Source organism: Cibotium barometz, chromosome 7, assembly GCF_041138505.1.
Source record: "Cibotium barometz isolate CiBa-2024 chromosome 7, ASM4113850v1, whole genome shotgun sequence".
In the NCBI taxonomy this organism is placed as follows: Eukaryota; Viridiplantae; Streptophyta; class Polypodiopsida; order Cyatheales; family Cibotiaceae; genus Cibotium; species Cibotium barometz.
The window spans coordinates 7830246-7852874 of NC_141052.1; the positions used below are offsets into that span (position 1 = coordinate 7830246).

Here is a 22629-nt window from a genome sequence, read left to right on the forward strand (position 1 = left end):
GGGATAAGAATCAGATTATGGCACCAATCGGACACTTGGCTGCTTTCCATTAAAGATATGCCAGCGCACAAAGCTTTCCAATGGAAGAATCAAAAAGGACTTCTCCCTATTCCCCCCAAACAGAGGACGGATCCTATCCATTGCACACTAAACAAGAGATGGGGAATCTTTCTGGACAGAGTGCAATGGTATTTTCTGTTTGACAAGCTATGGAATAAGTATGTGGAACCAAAAAAAGCGTGCCTAGCTTGGTGGGTCATGTTCAAAGCTATTTGGACCCAGCTTAAAGCCTTCAGACTTAACATAGGGGATGGGAAGTGCCACAGATGCAAGGAGGTGAAGGATGACCTGCACATTTTCATGCATTGTCCTATTGCAAAGAAATGTTTCGAGTCATTGGCCAAGTGCATTCAGCTATGGAATGGCTACACCCTTGGCTGGAAAAACTTGTTACTTGGAGAAGTTTCGGGTGTACCTTGGAACTATGGACTGTCCTAAGAACCGAAATGTTATGGTGCTTATGGTTAAACAGACTTGATTCCATTTTTAATAGTATGCATACTAACAATCTCAAGCCGAAAGAGAACTTGATTCATGTAGGTGAAAGATGCATACAAAGAAGGTTGAAAGACATGGACTCAAAGCTTCATCGGCTGCAAGAAAAAGCTAAAGGAAAGCAAGTGGATCAGATAACACAGCAAATTCAGGAATTGGGGAAGATGAGAGAGGCCGTCGTCTCCAAGGATGTGTTGCTCATCAAAGCACTCTATGCTTTTTGAAAGTCACACTCACGAAAAGAGGGAAAAACTGGTTTCACAGCTAGAGAAACTTCTCAATTAAGTCAAAGGCAAGCTCAGGGCTTGCGTCATGTGCATAGACATTGGTCTCATTAGAGTTCTCAACATGTTGTAACCTTTCTCTTTCTAACTTCTTAATATAAGCAGCCAGTTTTTTGAAAAAAAAGGAAGTGGCATCCAACGACCACAAATAAAACATGCAGGTGATCATCAGCACAACAGTCGAATTGCAACCCCAACCCGTGTGACTCCTTCGACGGCTCTTCAACGCTATGGCAAACTCAAGAACACAGAAGAGAAACGCCCCTTCGCACACCCTTATATATGTGGCAACTTATTATTGGCAGCTGTGAATCGATCTTTCGTCGGCCGCTTGAGCAATAGACAAACGATATTCGGTCGGTGCGCAGGGTGGCGGTCGGGCCATTAAAATATTGTTTTACACGTTTTCTAATCTATTTCGCTCGGACCTGTCGGTCGCCTTCGCACATGAAGCGAAGGCTGAGAGAGAGAGAGAGAGAGAGAGAGTGAGAGTGTTGCACAACCCTTGCTTGCCGACTTGAGAGAGATCCAGCACTCCACACCCTTGCTTGCCAACCTCTGCAAAAGAGAGAAAGGGGCCGCCAGTACTGGTGCTCTTCTCCCTTGCATGACAACATGCTCCTCCTCCTTCGCAGTGCAGGTGCTACAGAGAGGCCATCCTCCCCCATTCCTTCTCCCTGTACAAGAAAGAGAGAGAGAGAGAGAGAGAGAGCGCGCACACAATGCTCGTTGAGAGGAAGGGGGGGGGAGAGAGAGAGAGAGAGAGAGAGAGAGATGGCAGTCTCCATGCCAGGTCGCCTCCTTGACAGTGGATCCTGAAAACCTAATTCACTGCTCGATTTTCAGACCAGTTGAGAGAGAGAGAGAGAGTTGAATCCTCCATGGAGGCAAAGAAGGAGACGCCTGCCCATAGGCAATATTATAGCATATTCCAATTAATTTAATTGAACACAGCACCCCCTACCCTAGTTCTGCAGATGGTTACACCTCAAACCATCATAACTCCTACATCAATGTGAATACCCAGGTGCTCCCTAGTCCAAGATGCTCATGACGTGTTACATGCCAACTCGTTGGCCAGGTGAGAGTCGGAGAGACACCCTCAAAACCTGGTTCAGGTCAACACTGGCCAGAAATCATCAAGGAGAATAAATTTCAGTTCCTGAACAGATCTTTTTCATAGATTCAAGCATAATACTGCACATGCAGAGACATGCACAAGGCACAAAGAATTGTGACCAATCATTACAACCTTTCATTGCCAGCAAGCGGAAATGCACAAGATGCTTCTCTTGGTGCATGTATTGAAAGGTTTGCTCAGACTATGTGAGCTAACAGCCTGGTAATTCAAATGCACTAGTTAGGCAGGTAAGAGCAGTGGATGTGAGCTTACAGCCTTATATTTCAAGTACACTAGTTAGGTGGGTAAGAGCAGTGGACATGAAGGACAGATGGGAACAGAATCAATCGATCGATTTCTTGGCTTCCAGGAAAGAAGATGGTGCCTTCCAGTTGGAAAAGAAACCCTGGAGATGATCAATCCTTGGGATCCATTATGATGTACGTGATAAGAACCCCACGCTTGTTCAGTAGTCACTGCCCCTGTGCAAGGGATCCATTGTATTCACCTATACGTTACAAATTCTCAAGAAAAGGTCGCGGTTGGCGAGGACCAAGAAGCCAACTGACAATAGCTCCAATCTCATCTACCAATGCCCAAAATGACTAGCCCTTCAAAACCAAATGGGAACTGTGCTTCTCTTCACAACTGCCCGAGGGGTGGCATCATACCCTTTAGTAGCCCCAGCCCATTAGCTGAATATCCATAATGTGTTCTTGCTCCCTGATGAAAATTAGAGGCTACAGCAGTCTGAAATACCCTCCACAAGCATGCAGGTGGCAGAAAAGCTGAAGCATAAGCAGTCCTGTCTGTGGTAACAAAAGAAGCACGAACATGCATTACAGTGTGCTGCTGCTAACATGAAAGCAAAGAGGAATAGTGCAGATGGTGGTGGGCCATCTGTGCATGGCTGTCATGTAAAGGTATCAGAGCACTTGCGAAGTGCCCTCCCGTCACTTTCTAAATTTCTTTTCTCCATGCCCATGAATTGGGCACGTTTGGAAGGGCACAGCCTGGTGTATCGAGCCTTATCTACAGCATCTTGGGATTTACATCCTCAACTAGAGATCAGATCTGCATTTACCGCCATGGTAAAAGCCCGACTGATATTACCTTCAGTATTTCTGCTAAAAGTTGTCTTTACAAGAGCAATTCCCATCTTGGAACCGATGTATACAGTATGTATCCACAACTATTATTTCTCGAACTTCGACCTTGGAGATTATTTTGGTAGCGTTGTGACAGTCAGCACACATGCGAAGGTTCTTGGAGACTCTGATGCTTGTGCCTTGGGGTGTACAAACAAGGCCGAAAGCTATGGCCAATCTCTCACAATGACCACATAGGGCATCTTTCTTGTTCTTATCTGGCATTGAACCTGGAACCAAGTCTAAGCGCGGTTCATATCCTAATTTTTCTATCTTCGTATTTAATACCTCAAGCTTTGCATATATTTCATCACTTCGAGGGTGAGCTTTGTCTCCCACCAAAAAACTGTGCACTTGATCATCAACCTCAATGAAGGCCTTTGCTGGTTTCTTCCATGCACGTGCTTGTTTTCTCACTTCTTCAAGTCTATCTGCATCACCTTGCAAGCCAGCATGTGCGTATATATTTGACATGAGCACATAGCCTGCAGCATTTCCAGGCTCAATTTTCACGACAGCATCATAGCACCGTTTTCCCAAAACCACATTGGCACGAGTTCTGCATGAACTGAGAAGAGATGTCCATCCCACAACATTAGAAGAAAATGCCAGTGTCTCAAGCAAGTCCTCTGCCTCAGTCAAGCACCCCACATGACCGAGAAGGTCAACCATGGCATTGTAATGCTCCTGTGTTGGTGCAATGCCATGTTGCTCCATAATTGATTTGAAAAAAAAACAGCCTTCGTTGAGTAAGCCTGCATGACTACATGCTGAAAGTAGGCATACAAACGTTACATCATCTGGCTTCAATCCTGTTCCTTGCATATCCTCAAAACATCTGAAAGCCCATTGATAATTGCATTGCTGGGCATACCCTTTCATCAAAGAACTCCATGCCACAACATCACAAGTAGACATTGAGTGAAACATGGTGTGTGCATCCTCAAGGCTCCCACATTTTACATACATGTCAATGAGAGCATTGCCCAAAGAGGCATCAAGCTCAAAGCCATGTTCAATGATCTGAGAATGAACCTGCCTTCCCTGCTCCACGGCTGCTATGCTCGAACAGGCTTTGAGTACACAGATGAAGGTAACCCGATTTGGCTCAACACACTGCTGTCTCATCTGCTTAAAAAACTGGAGAGCCTCCAACCCATATCCATGCTGAGCGTATCCCGAAATCAATGCACTCCATGTCATAACATCCTTCGAGGGCAACTTGTCAAATATCATAAATGCATCCTCAAGACTCCCGCATTTACCATACATATCAATTAGAGCAGTGCTAACGCTCACATCCAACTGAGACCCCCTTTCTATTATTAGAGCATGAATTCTTTTACCATGCTCTAAGATTGCAATGCTAGAACATGCTTTCAAAAGTGAGATAAAAGTGATGAGGTTTCCTTCCACACATGCCCGTTGCATTTGTTCAAAAAGAGCAAAAGCTTCCCAAATATGTCCATGCCGTGTGTATCCTGTGATAAGTGAAGTCCATGTAACCACATCTTGCTCAGGCAACCTGTCAAAGACCATGCATGCATCATCGAGGCTTCTGCAATTGGCATACATGTCAATTAGACTGTTGCCAAGAAATAAGTCTGATTCAAACCCATACTTAATTACTTGGGCATGAATGTCCCTGCCATGCTCCAACAAGGCTGTGCAAGAACATGCTTTCAAGATGCACGCAAAAATGATTTGATTTGGTTCTACATCTTCCTTTCGCATTTTTTCTAGCAGCTGGAAAACCACTTGAATATGTCCATGCTGGGCATGCCCTGCAAGCAAGGCACTCCATGTCACAACATTTCGCCTAGGCAATCTGCAAAATGTTGTAGCTGCATCAATGAGGCTCCCGCATCTTGCATACATGTCGATAAGAGTGTTTCCCACAAACAAATCTGTAACTAACCCACCATTGATGATGAGAGCGTGAATCTGCCTCCCACATTCCAAGGCAGCAATGCTTGAGCATGCAATCAAAACTGAAATGAAGGTAACCCGATCTGGTTGTACATTGTCCACGTGCATTTTCTCGAAAACTTGCAGAGCTCGCTTGCCATCCCCGTGATGAGCATACCCTGAGAGTAAAACATTCCATGTCACAATGTCTCGCTTGGGTGATCTATCAAACACAGCCCGTGCATCCTCAAGGCTTCCACATTTGGCATACATGTCAATGAGGGTATTGCCAACATGATCACCTGACTCAAAATCAAATTCTAGAACACTGGCATGAACCCACCTTCCCTGCTCCAAAGCTGGTATGTTTGAACATGCTTTAAGCATAGACACGTAAGTTATGTGGTTTGGTTGGATGCCCTCATCTTGCATTTGCTCAAATAATGTAAGAGTGTCCTTACCATTGCCATGCAGGGCATATCCCATGATCAAAGTATTCCACATCACAACATTTTCTCTATAAGAATTGTTGAATACTCTGCATGCATCATTAAAACTCCTGTACTCGATGTAAGTGTCAATAAGGCTGCTGCCAACAAATGCATCGGACTCGAATGCAGCTTCAATAATGTGGGCATGAACCTGGTATAATGTTGCTATACTCAAGCATGCTTTCACAACTGCAACAAAAATGTAACCATCAGGCTTCACATTCGAGTTTCGCATTTGATTGTAAAGTCTAATAGCCTCATCATTCTCTCCAAGGTTGATATGAGCTATGATGATTGCATTCCATGAAAAGACATTTGGTTCATAAAGCTTGCTAAATACTTGCTTTGCTTCTAATAAGCTTCCCGAAGAAGCCAACAAGCGGATTAAGTGGCTTGCAAGATAAGAGTCTAACTGAAATCCAGTTTGATCACTGAGCCAACTTAGTTCCCTTCCTGCTGCAAGGTCATCTGCATTGATACACTGATGTAGAAGGTGAGACAGATGATGAGCAGGTAGCTCAACTCCTCCATGGCCAGCATGGTGTACTGGGTGAAGTGCTTTATTGAGCTTTCCATCATCACTTAAATTATTGGGAACTCCAGCAGCAACACACAAGTCAGTATAACCATTGGTATCTGCCTGCCTGCAACCATGACTCAATCAAGATGAAAAGCATAGAGACTCTGAGCAAGAGATTTCTACCCATGCTGCAGCATACTAGCAGTCAAAAAATATATTTGTTTATTTAATTATGTTTATATTCATATTTATATTTATGTATATTATTTACATTTATAATTCTAATGTATGTGTGTTGAAGGGGGATCATGAGGCTAGTTAGCCTGCATTCTGGCTGGGTGCCAAAAACTCTCCATTGGGAGTCAAATTACTGGTTGCAATAAAAGCTCCTGCTTATACTACTCCAAGGACCAGCTAGCATGCTTCTACTCTTACTGCATTCTGCAAGCTGAATCTTAGAAGTATGGCTCGTGCTTTACTCATTAAACCAACCTCTTGTCTGACTCTAGTGGCCAAGGTTTTGGAACCTCAAGGTGCTGAATGATGTACTTACATTCCAAAGGCCATGGTTTTGTAGCCCCATTCTTAATTGTGTTTTTATATTCCATTTCTTCCCTAGCTCACATCAATCTAGTGACTAGTCCCTTTCATTCCTGTTTTAAGGGCTCACTAGGTAACCTTAGCTATTACATGAAAATGCCATTTATTGAATAACTTTTCTGGCTCTTTCGACAGCAAACCCTGTTTCTACATCTTTGAGACAATTGCCTGCAGAAAGATTGGCAAGCTCAACTGAGTCTTAGGGGACTTTACTGAAATACCTTTGCCATTGAAAGGATAACCAGCAATCATGACAGCCTATGAAACTAAATTTCGAGCAGACATCTGATCAAATGCTTCACATGCCTCCTCCAGGTTTCCACATTTGGCATACATGCTCACCAGTGAGTTTCCAATAACCACATCAAAATCAAGCCCATGCTTGACTATCCGGTCATGTATTGACATGCCTTCACCTGCATCTCCTATGCTACCACAAGCTTCTATCATGGACAACAATGTAGCGCCATCAGCATCAAAGTACTCCAGTTCCATTTTCTCATAAAGTTCAATTGCAAGAAGCGAAGCCCTGTGCATGAGCTGAGAGTCCCCACTAGCTGAGAACCACCCCCCCCCCTCCCCAACTGCTTTCTGCACAGCTCCCTCTACCCGTCGCCTTCAACCCACACTGCTCTCCCGTGCCCAGACCCAACACATCTTCCGTTCACTTTCTCGCTCCTGTCTCTGCCCCCACTCCCCCATTTTCTGTTGCGCTTCCCACTTTTGCCCCCACCCCCCACCCCAACAAAAAAAAAAACTCTTCCCCCTTTTTACTTTGTGTTTTCTTTTTATCCTACAATTTTTCTTCTCTACTAGCCTTCTTCAGCTCTTTCCTTGTCACATGAGGCGTAGCGGAAGCTCTTTATTGTGATTAAGGCATGCGTTAATTTGCTGAATATGGAAGAGAGAGATAGAGAGAAGCAAGAAGCCTACACAGTGCACCCTGATGGGGTCCCAATCACCCACTTAAGCACCCCCCCCCTCCGAAGAGAGAATGGAAACAATCAAGATGAAGTGCAAAGGTTGCTTGGCAAGATGTATGGGCATATGGAGTTCTAAGCTCCTCCCTGAGCGTGCAATGACACTTCTTTAAAAATTGATGGTAGGAGACCTCCCCTTGGAAAGCAGATTGTTGTTTGGTACTGTCTTGGCTTCTGCCCACTTAGTGGTATAATCTGTTGCTGCCACTATATACTCGGTTCTCTTGGCCTTCTTCTTTTTGAATGGCCCCATGAAGTCCAGTGTCCATTTTTGTAAGTGTTCCATGGGTAGTCTTGGGTTGAGTAGCATCATGTCTATAGATAAAATGGGCTATCTTTGACACAATAGTTGCACTGGTTGCCATTTTGGTAATACTTCCAACAATTGCCTGGAGTCGGCAAGTGGTCCTACTTGGAGACACGCATTCACTCTCACCTGGAGAATCTCCATGTTAGGACAGAGTGTGACACACCTAAGGGTCTTCAAGGCACACGCCCCATGCAACCAGCACTTGCACAATAACCAAGAGCAGCCAAGCATCACCTAGAGGCAATTGAGCAGCAGTTTTACCATTGCTGATGCCACGTGGCAGTCGCCTGCTGAAGAGCAAGTTGGCCAGCAGATACCAAGTCATGGGGCTGTCCACAATCGGCCAACAGCATGTTGATGGGGAAGGGTATATAAGAATGCGTAGGCTTTCCTCATTCCCCATCTTGTAATTCTCAAGCGTTGAAGCCTTATGGAGTGCTAGAGATTGGGCTGGCCAAGGAGATCTACAGCGGGAGTATTGGACTGAGTAATATGGTCAACATTTGAGTCGCGTTCTCTACTTGAAAATTGTGATCAACATTTTATGTACCTGAGAATTCAATTGTAAACATTTTCTTGTATATAATACAATACAATAGTTTTAGGGCTTTTGTGTGTGCTATGTGTAACTCCATGTGGATCAACAGGGGTTTCACGAAACACTTGATCTTTAATGCAATTAAACACTTAAATTGGCCACAACCTTAAACGTATGCTACTTAATTCCACAAAACTGTAAAAGAGAGGTGCAGATCTGACACCACATAGAGGCCAGAATGGACCGACCCCTCGCCCCCCCCCTCCCCCCCTCGGAGTATTTTATTACCCAAGGAGAAAAATATCATGTACAAGCTTTGGGGGAGCACATGCTCCAGATTTATCCACATACATTCATGAATACTTCATATACACAAGCTGTCATTTTTTCATTATTTTTTTTGCCCATGAAAATGCCAAGAATATGAATATGTGTATTCTGTGTTGATACCGGCCAGCATAGCTTATCCAATAGCCCACATAGCTGTCCACCATAAACCCATATGGCTGAATCATAAGCCCATAAAGCTGTCCATAAACCCATATGGCGGAATCATGAGCCAATAAAGCTGTCCATAAACCCATATGTCTAAATTAAGACCATAAAGCTGTCCATAAACCCATATGGCTGAATCATAGGCTCATAAAGCTATCCATAAGCCAATAAGGCTGAGATACAATACCCCATGGAGCACCTTGTAGAACCATGTTTTAAAGCTAGATCTCTCCCAAATCCTCCGGAGCTCGCCATATATGCTTTCCACTTGACACTTGAGCTCCAATGCCCATTTCTATGTCCAATAAACCATCTCGAGCACCTAGCGCAAGCTTGTCATGTGCATGCACATGGACATGCTCATCTCAGAGCTAATCCTTGAAGGGCATCAGATAAACAAAGTAATTAGGGCTTGAGCAGGGTACTAGAGGACACCAGAAAGGCATCCTATGGATGCAAGATCTGTCGGCAGGTGACTCAAAGGGCTACATGCGCCGTCGGCAGACAACAGACAAGATATTTGTTGTATTTTTGCTGCTGGCCGTCAGGGTTGTCCCAAGGCCCATGCAAGGCATTGGTTGAGTCATTCGGTCCTTTAGCAATTGGATCCTTAGACTAGGACTTCATGGAGTTAGATTACCTTTTAATGGGGTAGCCTAGGGCTTGCCAAGGATTGTACTTTTTTGTACTATACTAAATATAATGAAAACACAAAACTCTTTCTCTTCTCTCCATCTTCTATACGTGTTTTCCATCTCTGTGTTCCTGCAAAGGTGTTTAGGGCTGAAAGAAGACTCCCAGAGCTTCTGCATGTGACATTGGTATCAGAGCTTAAGGCTTAGTGAGGCTAAACACTGATGGTGTCCCAAATGAAGGTGCACAATCCAAGAAGAGTAATAAAAGAAATGGAAGAAGTTCCCATGAGGTTGGTTGGTGGTATTCCACAAGAGCCAAGGGGAATGGCAGCCTTGTGAGTCGGATGCCACTTGGGGCATACCAGGAAAGGCTTTCAGGAAAACAGTTCCAACTTCCAAGGGATGATGATCATCCAAGGGGTGGAGTGAGAGCGCCAGACTGGAACAGATGCATAGATCTTCATCAGATTTGGAATGGAGTCAAAGATAGGACAAGGTTTTCAGTGAAAAGGTTGCCGAGAAGGGAAGGATGACAGGTATGGGAGTCCATGTGGAGACAAAGGGACGATGACAGTCATCGAGGGTCAAAAGATGGAATCCCGTCATCAAGTTTAGCAAAAGGGAATGTCATGTGCATCCCGCACTTGGATGCCACGTGGACATCTATACAGCACATGCAGGACCTGGAGTGGAAATTTGTCCCTTGTAAGCCCCAATCCAAGACGAGTCAGCTAGGGTTCCACTCTAAGCGTCCAAGTCAGGTGTACAAGTCCCGTACATGGTCTTGTCAGGTGTGCAAGTCCCGCACATGAAGCAGTGCCAATCCATACAGTGAGTCATCCTCTCGAATGACGACGGGTGTTCTAGGTGTTCGGCTTGTAGCCAAATACCAGGCATCTATCTAAGTAGGAAGCATGTAGTTGCATGTAGGAGAAGAGGGCAGCCCTGAGGGCCACCCTAGAACAGGGTTTGATACCCTTTCCTAAGAATGGGGTAGGCCTTAGGCCACCCTAAGGGTCTAGGTGACCAATAAAAAATGCCCAACAGTCCCATTGGACTGGGATGTTGTCGGCCATGCCTAGAGGGCCTGGACAGACTGTCAGCCAGGCCTAGATGGCCTGGACAGCCTGTCGGCCAGCCTCATGGGCAGCCTAGGCATTGTGGCCAAGGCACCAAGGCACCAAGGCGGCCAGGCTGCCAAGACAGCAACAGCAAAAGGCGATTGGCCAATATAGCAAAGAGGCGCCTATTTAAATGCATGAAAACAGGTTGTGAGAAGGATTTATGAACAGACCGACCCCTACACGAACCCACCAACCAGCAGATTTAGGTGCTATATAAGCATTGTCTAGAAAGTCTTCTAGTCATCTCATAATTCACAAAGTGCTGAAGAACTCCAAGGGCCAGGATAGCCAAAGGGAGCCTAAGCAAAGGTGAAGGTTGAAGGTCAAGAGTCGGATCATTTACAAGCTGAAAGTCTACAGCCATGAGAAGATCTACAGATTTGCGTTATTTACTCGTCATTCTAATAAAGCAAATACACCATCCATGGTGGGGGACCCTACACAGGGTGTTCAGGACCCAATACTATGTCCAACTCACTCTCTTATCTTTTTCTCCACGTATCTATCTATGTTGTGCGTTATCTTCATCACGAAAGATTGCTGAATTCTATCCATTGAAGAACCAATTCTATTCATCAAGCTTCCACATGTTACATTGGTATCAGTCGTTTCTAGAGGGCATTGTTTGACAATTTTGGTACTAAATTAAACTTTTCTAGCGTGTTTCACCCACAAACAGACGGCCAAACAAAAATTTACAACCAGTTGGCCTTTGACGTGCTGAAATGTTATGTCCACGATCAACAAGTTAAGTGGGAATCTTATTTGCCTTTAGCTCAAGCAGCCTTGAATGATTCGTTCTCTTCAGCTAATGGCAGGACTCCTTATGAAGCAACGTTTGGAAGACCATTCCAATCGCTATTGACCTGAACCTCGTCTTCAGTCCCGAAAGCAAACAACTTAACAAAGTCTTACCATGAAATCTTGGAATCAGTCATAGACAAGAGGCTAGCTAAAGCACAGGAGGCCTACACTCGACAAGCCAATAAAGATAGAAGGGATGTCAAATTCTCGGAAGGAGATTGGGTATATCTTCAGATAATGAAGCAATGGCTAAAACAGTTGGGCAAGCAATGCCCAAAGTTATCTTTCAGAAGCTTCGGACCATTCCTATCCAAAGAAAGATCAACGAGGTGTCGATGAAGTTGAAGTTACCTCCAAGCTGGACCATGCACGATGTGTTCCATGTCAGTTGGTTCAAACCATATGCAAGTCCAATCCCTTCAGAGATTAAAGACGAAGTGAAATCAAACATTATTGATGAAGTAGAAGTGATGGTTCTCGAGCAGATCTTTCTGCATCGCTTCAAGCACGGTTCCAGCCGAAGACAAAGACAATTCCTCACAAAGTTTCAAGACCGAGGGGCTCACGAAGCGGTTTGGCTTGACAAAGAATTTTTCGACAACTATCCGGCTTTATTGACGGATTATCTGGAGGCTATGCAACTTCCGTCAAGTTAAGCAGAAGGGGATGCCATGTGCATTCTGCACTTGGATGCCACATGGATTTGTACAGCAGGTGCAAGACTTGGAGTGGAAACTGGTCCCTTGTGAGCCCCAGTCCGAGACGAGTCAGCCAAAGTTTCACTCTAAGCATCCAAGGTCAGATGTACAAGTCCCATACATGGTCTTGGTCAGGTGTGCAAGTCCTGCACATGAAGCAGTCCTAGTCCGCACAGTGAGTCACCCTCTGGAATGATGACAAGTGTTCCGGGTGTTCGGCTTGAAGCCAAATACCACGCATCTAAGTAGGAAGCATGTAGGAGAACGGGGCAACCTTGAGGGCCATCCCAGAACAGGCATTGATACCCTTGCCTAACTCTAAGAATAGGATAGGCCTTAGGCCACCCTAAGAGTCTAGGTGACCGCCCAACAGTCCCATTGGATTGGGGATGCTGTCGGCTAAGGCTGGAGGGCCTAGAAAGGCTGTCGGCTAGGCCTAGATGGCCTGAACAGCCTGTTGGCCAACCTCATGGGCAGCCTAGGCATTGTGGCCAAGGCACAAAGGCGGCCAGGCTACCAAGACAGCAAGAGCACAGATGATGACAGTCATCCAGGGTCAGAAGTTGGAATCTCGTCTTTAAGTTTAGCAGAAGGGGATGTCATGTGCATGCACATGGACATGCTCATCCCAGAGCTAACCCCTAAAGAGCAACAGCTAAACAAAGCAATTAGGGCTTGAGCAGGGTACTGGAGGACACCAGAAAGGCATCTTGTGGATGCAAGATCAGGTCGGCAGGTGGCTCAGAGGGCTACAGGCACCGTCGGCAACAGACAAGATATTTCTTGTATTTTTTATTCTGGCCGACAGCAATCAACCAGCATATGAGGTTGTCTTAAGGCCCATAGAAGGCTCAACCAAGCATTTGTTGAGTCATTCAATCCTTCAGGGATTGGATCCTTGGAGTGAAACCGACCCCGTCAAGTGGGAATAGACTCCGTTGGACACCCACACGTGTAATAGCACAACTTAAATATCACAATTTGAAAGGACAACTTAATAACAACTGAAAACTGAAATGAAATGAAATGATGATCAATGGACACCAGCACTTGCGGGCCGACCCCCCCCTCAATATATGATATATTACTGGGAGTATTTAAGTGATACAATGCTCCATGGGTTCAACGAACCAGATGATGTCCATGTACAACTGAAATGAATATAGTTACCAAACAAGAGACTTGGAGTAGTCGTTCGAAGGAGAGCGATCCACTTGAAGAAGTCTAGTCTCTACGGTCCCATGCCTTCACTGGAATCCGCAGAGAGCGCCCCACTGGTGTTCCAAGACCACGCACAAACAGGTGCTCCTGTACTAACGCCTGGCTCTCCCGATCTCAGCACCCATGGACCGTGATTCTTCAGAAGCTTGGACTACCCGGCACCAAACGGGTGTTAGCAGCAGAGAGTATCCGTATGAAAGAAGAAGTCTCTATTACTGCTGTTGTAGCCAGCTTGAGAGATAGATGATGGTTCGCCAGCAGCTGCCCGATGATAGGGAGAGCTGGAGTCGCCTGAGCGCAAGGGATAGAAGACTTGTGTGTGCAGCCACCTACAAGGTAAGAGGTGGGGAACCTGTACGCCTGCAAAGCAAGAGAAGGAGAAAATCTGCGCAACCACCTGTGTGCAGCCGCCAGTGCGCAGCCACCTGCGTGCAGCCGCCTGTGCGCAGCCACTTGCAAGGCGAGTGGATGATGACCTGTGCACCCGCCTGTGTGCGGCTGTGGATAAGCAAAAGAGGCCTGCGCAGCCACCTGCGTGCAGCAACCTATAAGCAAGCAAAAGAAGAAAGGCCAGCGCAGCCACCTGTGTGCAGCAGCCTGAGGGCAAGCGGAAGAAAGGCCAGCGCAGCCACCTGTAAGCAAGCGAAAGAGAGGCAATCAGGGCGCAGTCGTGTGGCAAAGCAAGAGAGAAGAGGATCGCCTGGACGCAGCCGTCTGTGGGTAGACGTTGGAGAAGTCGCCTGGCGGACAGATGATCCAAGGTGGTCATGCACAGTCGCCTATAAACAAGAGGAGGTTCACTCCTGAGCGATGGAGAGACATCCCACGAACAGCTGGCCGGCCCACCTCATTTGCATGGAGGCGGCCAGTTCCAAAGGTTCCAAGGTGGGGGGTGAGTAGGTGGCCATGCTCCCACCCCCACACACGAGGGGTTCCCTCCCCACCATGACCCAAACGTGGGTGCCCACCCTACCAAGGACACCAAGTAATATTTGGGGAGGGTGTCCACTCATTAATGAGTGTGATCCTGCAACCTTATAAAAACAAAGGTTAAAAAGAATGCTATAAAATAAACAAGTGCAATACACTTACCACCTGTTCACACGCAACAAAACTCGTCAGAAGACAGAGCAAACTTCATGACTCACTGGCAGGCGTCCCCGCTCAGTAAGTGGCACGTCAAACAGGCAAACACAAGAATACAAGTCATGCGAAAACAGTTCCAAACATGCAAAACATGAATGCATGTGCAAACAGTATCATGGACATATCTCCCGTTCATGGAACAAGTACTAAACATTTCTGTCGGGCACAATGATGGCACGACAGAAATATAAATCCCGTTCTTCCTATGGAGTGACAGTCCCATAGGTAAGACACACATCCATGCACGAGCTTCCCTATGGAGTGACAATCCCGTAGGCAAGACACGGCACAAATACTGGCTCTTCCATGGCGTGACAATCCCATGGATAGAACACAGTCCACGTCATACACAGGTGGCACCAGTCTGGCTCCCGTCCATACGACACTATCCTGCTAACACACGGGTGACACTAGTCTGGCTCCCGTCCATGTTATGCAAAAATACTGGCCCCTTCACATGAGACACCGGCCTGGCCTCAAGTGAACGAGACACAAATCTGGAGATGGACCAAATGGTTGGCCAATTGGTGACATCCCCCCGGGCTTCTAAAGAGTTATCCTCAACTGAAAAGCCTCAAGATATGCCTGCAATAGCTATGGGTAATCAACAAAATAATCCTCGTTTACCCACTTTGCATCAATGGGCAAATTATTCTTAAACTTCACAAGGTATCTCCTGGAAAGCTTTCCTGCAAGTAGCTTCCTCTCCTTGTGAAAGACAATCTGTTCTGGCTGGAGGATCTCCTAAAGCTCATCAATCTCTGGCGGATCTTCTGTGATAGGCTCTTCAGCATCTGGCCCAACATACTTCCGCAAAAGACTCACATGAAATGCATTGTGAATCTTCCAATGACTAGGTAAAGCAAGCTTGTATGACACTTCATTGATCTTTTGAATCACCTTGAAGGGTCCATAATAGCGAGGAGAAAGCTTAGGATATGCTCCTTCTCGTCCTGGCCTCTTCCGAAGCCTAGCTTTCTCAAATTTCAGCAAAACCCAATCACCTTCTTTGACTTGCATGTCCCTTCTATGCTTGTCAGCAGCCATTTTATGCTTATCTTGTGACCTTGCAATGGCTGTCCGTACCTGAACAAAGGCTACATCCAAGTCACGAACATACTCATCAGCTGCAAAAATCTCATCCTTTGTACGAAGGATGGGTGGCAAGACCACTCTGCCATAAATAATCTCAAACGGGGCCTTTCCCGTGGAGGCATGCCTGTCAAATTTCACCTTTTGGCAAGTAATACATACACGTACATATGCCTCAATGTCTTTACGCATGCTTGGCCAAAAGAAATATCTCTCAATCATGCGTGTAGTGGGCATGATACCTCTATGACCAGCATAAGGTGGAGCGTGACATTCCTCCATAACCTTTGGACGCAAATCATTCACCACACATAGGCAGTTATCCTTCATAAGATAACCCTCGTTGATAACATAAGAGGTATGTGAGTGACCAGCCATCAAATCAGTCCATATATGGCAAAAATCAGCATCCAAATGATACAAATCTCGCATAGCAGATAAGTCCCCATGAGAGGCCACTGAAACTGCAGCCACATAAGGCCTCCTGGATAATGCATCTGCCACCACATTTTTCTTTCCCAGAGTATGCACAATCTGAAAATGAAACATGGAAAGAAAGTTTGCCATTCTCATCTGCTTCTCCGAAAGCTTTGTTTGAGATAGAAAGTATCTCAAGCTTTGATGATCTGTCTTGACTACAAATTCAGCCCCAAGAAGATAATGTTTCCATATCTTTAAGGCATGAATTACAGCCAAGAGCTCTTTCTCATAGATACTCTTTCACTCAGCATAAAATATTTATGCACACATACTAATTCATTTTTTATCTAAATGAACTATATTCAGGACAGTCCCTATACAATCGCCACAAGCATCACATTCCACTACAAATGACCTCTGCAAGTCGGGAACAATCAATACGGGTCCACATATGATAGCATGCTTGAGCTGCAAAAAGGCATCCTGTTCTTTTGGGGTCCATTTGAAAGCGATTTTCTTCTTTGTGAGATCATGTAGAGGGGTGGCTATCATAGCAAAATGCCTTATGAAACGCCTATAATAAGAACATAATCCCAGAAAACTATGTACTTGATGTACATTTTGCAATTCAGGCCAATTTCGAATGGTTTCTATCTTTGCATGATCCATTGTTACTCCATCCTTGGATACAATGTGACCCAAATAATGTATTTCTGAAAGAAAGAACTCACTTTTCTTGGCATTAATGAAAAGTTTATGCTTCCGCAACTCTTCGAACACTGTGACCAAATGAGTTCTATGTTCCTCCTCATTCTTGGAGAAAACCAAGATGTCATCAAAGAATACACCTGTGAATTTGCGATGGGGTCGGAATATCCTATCCATCATACGATTAAATGTGGCAGGAGCATTGGTGAGACCAAAAGGCATCACCAAAAATTCATATAATCCAAAAGCTGTCCTGAATGCAGTTTTGTGGACATCTTGTGGCACCACTCGTATTTGGTGATAACCACTCTTCAAATCAAGACGGCTGAAACAAGCCGAGCCATCAAGCTTATCCAAAATGTCATCAATACACGGGATTGGGAATCTATTCTTGATGGTAAGCTTATTTAAAGCTCTATAGTCCACACACATGCGGAATGACCCGTCTTTCTTTTGAACAAGAAGCATGGGAGAGCAATAAGGTGAGGAACTTGGTTGAACCAAACCTTTCTCTAAAAGCTCATTTACCTGCTTCATGATCTCTTCTTGTTGTGTGGCACTCACACGGTATGCAGGTTTGTTAGGTGGAGAACTGCCTGGCACAAGATCTATGCGATGATTCTCCGGCCTTTGGGGAGGTAATTCACTTGGCAATGCATCAGCAAAACAATCGTTGAATGCATGAAGAAAATTCAGCCTATCGTAAGTCATAGCATCCACATTTTGATGACTTGGTACAATGCTATCACGAACAAAAACCAAGTATGCAGAAAGACTCTTTTTCATTGCTTTATTAATCTGGATGTGAGATACAAGTGGGATGGAATCCCCTTCCTTGCCGGCATCAATGAAATGCATGTGGCCTCTATGCATAAAAGAAATCATGTTTGTCTTGTACTCTTTGCCGGGCTCAAGCCTATGATGCCATGGCTTTGCCTAGCAATACATCACATCCATTAAGTGGTGCAACTAGGAAATGCTCATGATCAAGGTAACCCTGGATATGTATGCGCAACTTCCCTATTAGTGGGGTAACCTGCATCTCTTTACCAACAAAGGCAGCTTCTGCTTCAATTTGAGGTCCCATGTTCTCAACCTCAATACCCAAGGCAGCTGCCATCTGAATAGAGATGAAGTTATCAGTTGCACAATCATCAAACATAAATAAGGCGGGCTGATCCTTGATTTAACCCCATGCTTTGCATACCATCCGCTCTTTTGCATCATGTTTTGTGTTTCCTGCACATCGGGAACTGCATGCACATTAGCCTTGGTTTGCTTGTCCTCATGCTTTGGTTTGCGGTCAGGACATTGTTGAAACATGTGCTCTTTGCTGCCACAAGAAAAACATTTCCCCTCCTTGGCATATTGCTCCCTTTGCTCAGGGGTCAAGCCAAATTTGTTCTTCTTTGGCCCATGATCTTTAGATGAGGTATTTTCAGCTTTACCTCCCTTCTGGGTCTCCCGGAAGTTCTTTTTAGGTGGCTGTCTACCTTTTTGCAGATTTGGGACAGCCTTATCTTTGCCCTTTGAACCGCCTTGATCTTGCTTAATTTTGAGCACCAATTGCTCCGTAGCAAGAGCAGAGGCTATAAGCTGTTGCAAAGTGTGTTTCGGGTGCAATTCAATGCCCGAACGATAAGCTGATTGCAATCCGGAGCGAAACTTCCTCTTTCTTTCATCCTCAGTGATTTGCATAAAAGGAGTTACCTCAAGCAACACTTTCCAAAACTTATTGACATACTGTTGCACACTTTCATTATCTCTTTGCTCAAGTCTATCCCACTTTTGGGTGAGAGTTTGCTCCACGTTAGGTGGCAAGAACTGAGCATAAAATCTGTCCTGAAACTCTTTCCAGGTGCAAATGGGATTTTTGGTGATCTTTTCAATGATCCACCAATGAGTAACGGTCCCCTTCAAGAACATGCTAGCATGGCGTACTTTAGACTTCTCAGTGAAGTCCTCACCGCTAAAAGCAATGTCAAACTGTGCCACAAATGCTAACACTTTGGAAGCATCATGCTCTCCATGAAAAACATCAAACTTGACGGACTTGTCACCTGCTTTAAATTCCTTGAGCTTTCTGGCATGAGGCTCATGGTCCTCTCTTTTTCTTTTCCCCTTTTCCAACGGGGCAGCCCTATCTGCATGGGCTCCATGGGCCATCATTGAAGTTTCATGAAGCACGGTGGCATGTGCTCCACGAACTTGAGAATCAGATACATGTGACCTTCCTCCATAAGGCAATGTCTCTCCATGAGACAACTCAGTAGGCAAGGCTCTTCTAGTGGCAGACCTGTCACCCCCTCCTTGGAATACATGCCTTGAATACATGTGACCATCTTGCCGTCCATGAGCACTAGCATACATATACCTATCAGCCTTTGTGCCTTGTGGAGAAGATGCATGACGAGAGGTGACTGTCACCTCTTCCCTTTGCATAAAAGACCTCAACCTTTGAGATGCGGGATCTCCATGCTTCAAGCGAGGTGGATTTCTGAATTTCAGCTCTCCATCTTCCCCCTCTTTGATGTCACCTTTGCGGAGAAGGTAGGAAAGTGCCAACTCCCTTGGCTTCTTGCCCACTTCTCGTGCCATGGACTCAAAAGTCATGTCCACCATTGCATCGGCTTTCCTTGCTTCAATGGCACTTTGCACATGGGGATCTTCATGCAAAAATTTCAGCTCTTGCTCTTGTGCCTGCAAAAGCTTTCTCATATGCTCCAATTCAGCCCTCATTGCATCAGGCTCTTCTTCTTGCATAACTGTCTTTCCTCGAGACAGTTGTCCCCTTGAATCACTATCATTCACCCTCTCAAGGGGCTTGTGCCTTCCCTGTAAAGCATCAGAACCATGCGAGGCACTTGATGGGCCCCTCGAATTAGTCACTTCCAAAGGGTTGCCTTGGCTGTCCATTGTGTTAAGTGTGCTAAAAGCGGGGTGTCCAATACACAGGTTCGTTTCTCCACTAAGAAGAGGGAAATAACCGTGCTCTGATACCAATGAAACCGATCCCGTCAAGTGGGAATAGACTCCGTTGGACACCCACACGCATAATAGCACAACTTAAATATCACAATTTGAATGGACAACTTAATAACAACTGAAAACTGAAATGAAATGAAATGATGATCAATGGACACCAGCACTGGGGCCGGACCGGGCCGACCCCCCCCCCCCCTCAATATATGATATATTATTGGGAGTATTTAAGTGATACAATGCTCCATGGGTTCAACGAACCAGATGATGTCCATGTACAACTCAAATGAATACAGTTACCAAACAAGAGACTTGGAATAGTCGTTCGAAGGAGAGCGATCCACTTGAAGAAGTCTAGTCTCTACGGTCCCGTGCCTTCACTGGAATCCGCAGAGAGCGCCCCACTCGTGTTCCAGGACCACGCACAAACAGGCGTTCCCGTACTAACGCCTGGCTCTCCCGATCTCAGCACCCATGGACCGTGGTTCTCCAAAAGCTTGGACTACCCGGCACCGAACGGGTGTTAGCAGCAAAGAGTATCCGTATGAAAGAAGAAGTCTCTATTACTGCTGTTGTAGCCAGCTTGAGAGATAGATGATGGTTCGCCAGCAGCTGCCCAATGATAGGGAGAGCTGGAGTCGCCTGAGCGCAAGGGATAGAAGACTTGTGTGTGCAGCCACGTACACGGTAGGAGGTGGGAAACCTGTACGCGACAGCCTGCAAAGCAAGAGAGGGAGAAAATCTGCGCAACCACCTGTGTGCAGCCGCCAGTGCGCAGCCACCTGCATGCAGCCGCCTGTGCGCAGCCACTTGCAAGGCGAGTGGATGATGACCTATGCACCCGCCTGTGCGCAGCCACTTGCAAGGCGAGTGGATGATGACCTGTGCACCCGCCTGTGTGCGGCTGTGGATAAGCAAAAGAGGCCTGCGCAGCCACCTGCGTGCAGCAGCCTATAAGCAAGCGAAAGAAGAAAGGCCAGCGCAGCCACCTGTGTGCAGCAGCCTGAGGCAAAGCGGAAGAAAGGCCAGCGCAGCCACCTGTGTGCAGCAGCCTGAGGGCAAGCAGAAGAAAGGCCAAGAAAGAGAGGCAATCAGGGCGCAATCGTGTGGCAAAGCAAGAGAGAAGAGGATCGCCTGGACGCAGCCGTCTGTGGGTAGACGTTGGAGAAGTCGCCTGGCGGACAGATGATCCAAGGTGGTCATGCACAGTCGCCTATAAACAAAAGGAGGTTCACTCCTAAGCAATAGAGAGACATCCCACGAACAGCTGGCCGGCCCACCTCATTGCATGGAGGCGGCCAGTTCCAAAGGTTCCAAGGTGGGCGGTGGATAGGTGGCCATGCACCCACGCCCACACACACGAGGGGTTCCCTCCCCACCATGACCCAAACGTGGGTGCCCAAAATGGGTGCCCACCCTACCAAGGACACCAAGTAATATTTGGGGAGGGTGTCCACTCATTAATGAGTGTGAACCTGCAACCTTATAAAAACAAAGGTTAAAAAGAATGCTATAAAATAAACAAGTGCAATACACTTACCACCTGTTCACACGCAACAAAACTCGTCAGAAGACAAAGCAAACTTCACGACTCACTGGCAGGCGTCCCCGCTCAGTAAGTGGCACGTCAAACAGGCAAACACAAAAATACAAGTCATGCGAAAATAGTTCCAAACATGAATGCATGTGCAAACAGTATCATGGACATTTCTCCCATCCTGCTAACACACGGGTGGCACCAGTCTGGCTCCCGTCCATGTTATGCAAAAATACTGGCCCCTTCACATGAGACACCGGCCTGGCCTCAAATGAACGAGACACAAATCTGGAGATGGACCAAATGGTCGGCCAATTGGTGACATGGAGTAGGACTAAATGGAGTCAAATTACCTTTTTACGGGGCAGCCTAGGGCTTGCCAAGGATTGTATCTTTTTGTACTATGTTGAATATACTGAAAACAAAGCTATATCTCTCTCTTCTCTCCATCTTCTTTATGCGTTTTGCATCTTTATGTTCCTCGAAAGGTGTTTAGAGCTGAAAGAAGACTCCTAGGGCTTCCACATGTAACAAAGCTTTAGATATTTTGTATTGGATAATCGCCCATTCCCAAAGCTTGTACTTTCCAAACATTTAGATGCCCTAGTGTCCACCAGACCCCTTTCATACTGGGAAATGTTCGGGCTGGTTTTTGAGTTATGCCACTCTCTTCTCTTTCTCTCTCAAAACCCAAGCAAGAGCTCTACAGTTGGTATCAAAGCCTTACCTTGCTTCAACTAGATTTGCACATAGGTGGTTCAGCAGTGCAAACAAGGTATACTGTAAATAGCAACCTCACCACCAAGCTGAATCGGTGGAATACACCAAGCTGAACCGGTGGAATACATGGACACTCTACAGTTGAGCACTACCATTAATTTAGCTTTGAGAGCTTAGGGCTAGCCTAACGAACCTACAATGTTTTCTTTTCTCGCACACCCATGTGCATTAGACTAGAGCCCCTAGAGTCCAGGAGCGCACAAGGTTGGGTTTGGGGATCACTAGTTCTAAATCCTAGCTACTCAACATGGATGTAGACGAATTCATTGACGTGTTTTTCTGCATGGAGGAGCAATTAGCAACCCGTACGGATGGGCAGCTTGTTGCCTTGACTACTGATCTTGGAAGGATCGCTATGGCATGCCGAAGATCTGTTGATGCAAGTGCTGGGAGGCCACCTTTGCACAGGTCAGCATTGCATAGGGTACATGCCTCTGTGCCGCATGTTTCTCACCATGGTCATGTGCATGCACCTATTGTTGCCCCGTTGGAAAAGGGGACAGAAGATAGATGAGGAGGGTCACCATGCCAAA

The 22629-nt window shown here is 45.9% G+C and overlaps 1 protein-coding gene across 1 annotated transcript in view; it reads right to left on the reverse strand.

The window, feature by feature from the left end:
• Positions 1-1993: 1993 nt before the first annotated feature.
• LOC147636644 (pentatricopeptide repeat-containing protein At3g03580-like) overlaps positions 1994-22629 on the reverse strand; it is a 67586-nt gene continuing 46950 nt past the window's right edge. The window contains exon 3 of the mRNA XM_086800101.1: positions 1994-6150. Coding sequence (XP_086656227.1) covers positions 3087-6150 — 3064 coding nt within the window. The 3' untranslated portion in view covers positions 1994-3086. The remainder of the gene's footprint in view (positions 6151-22629) is intronic.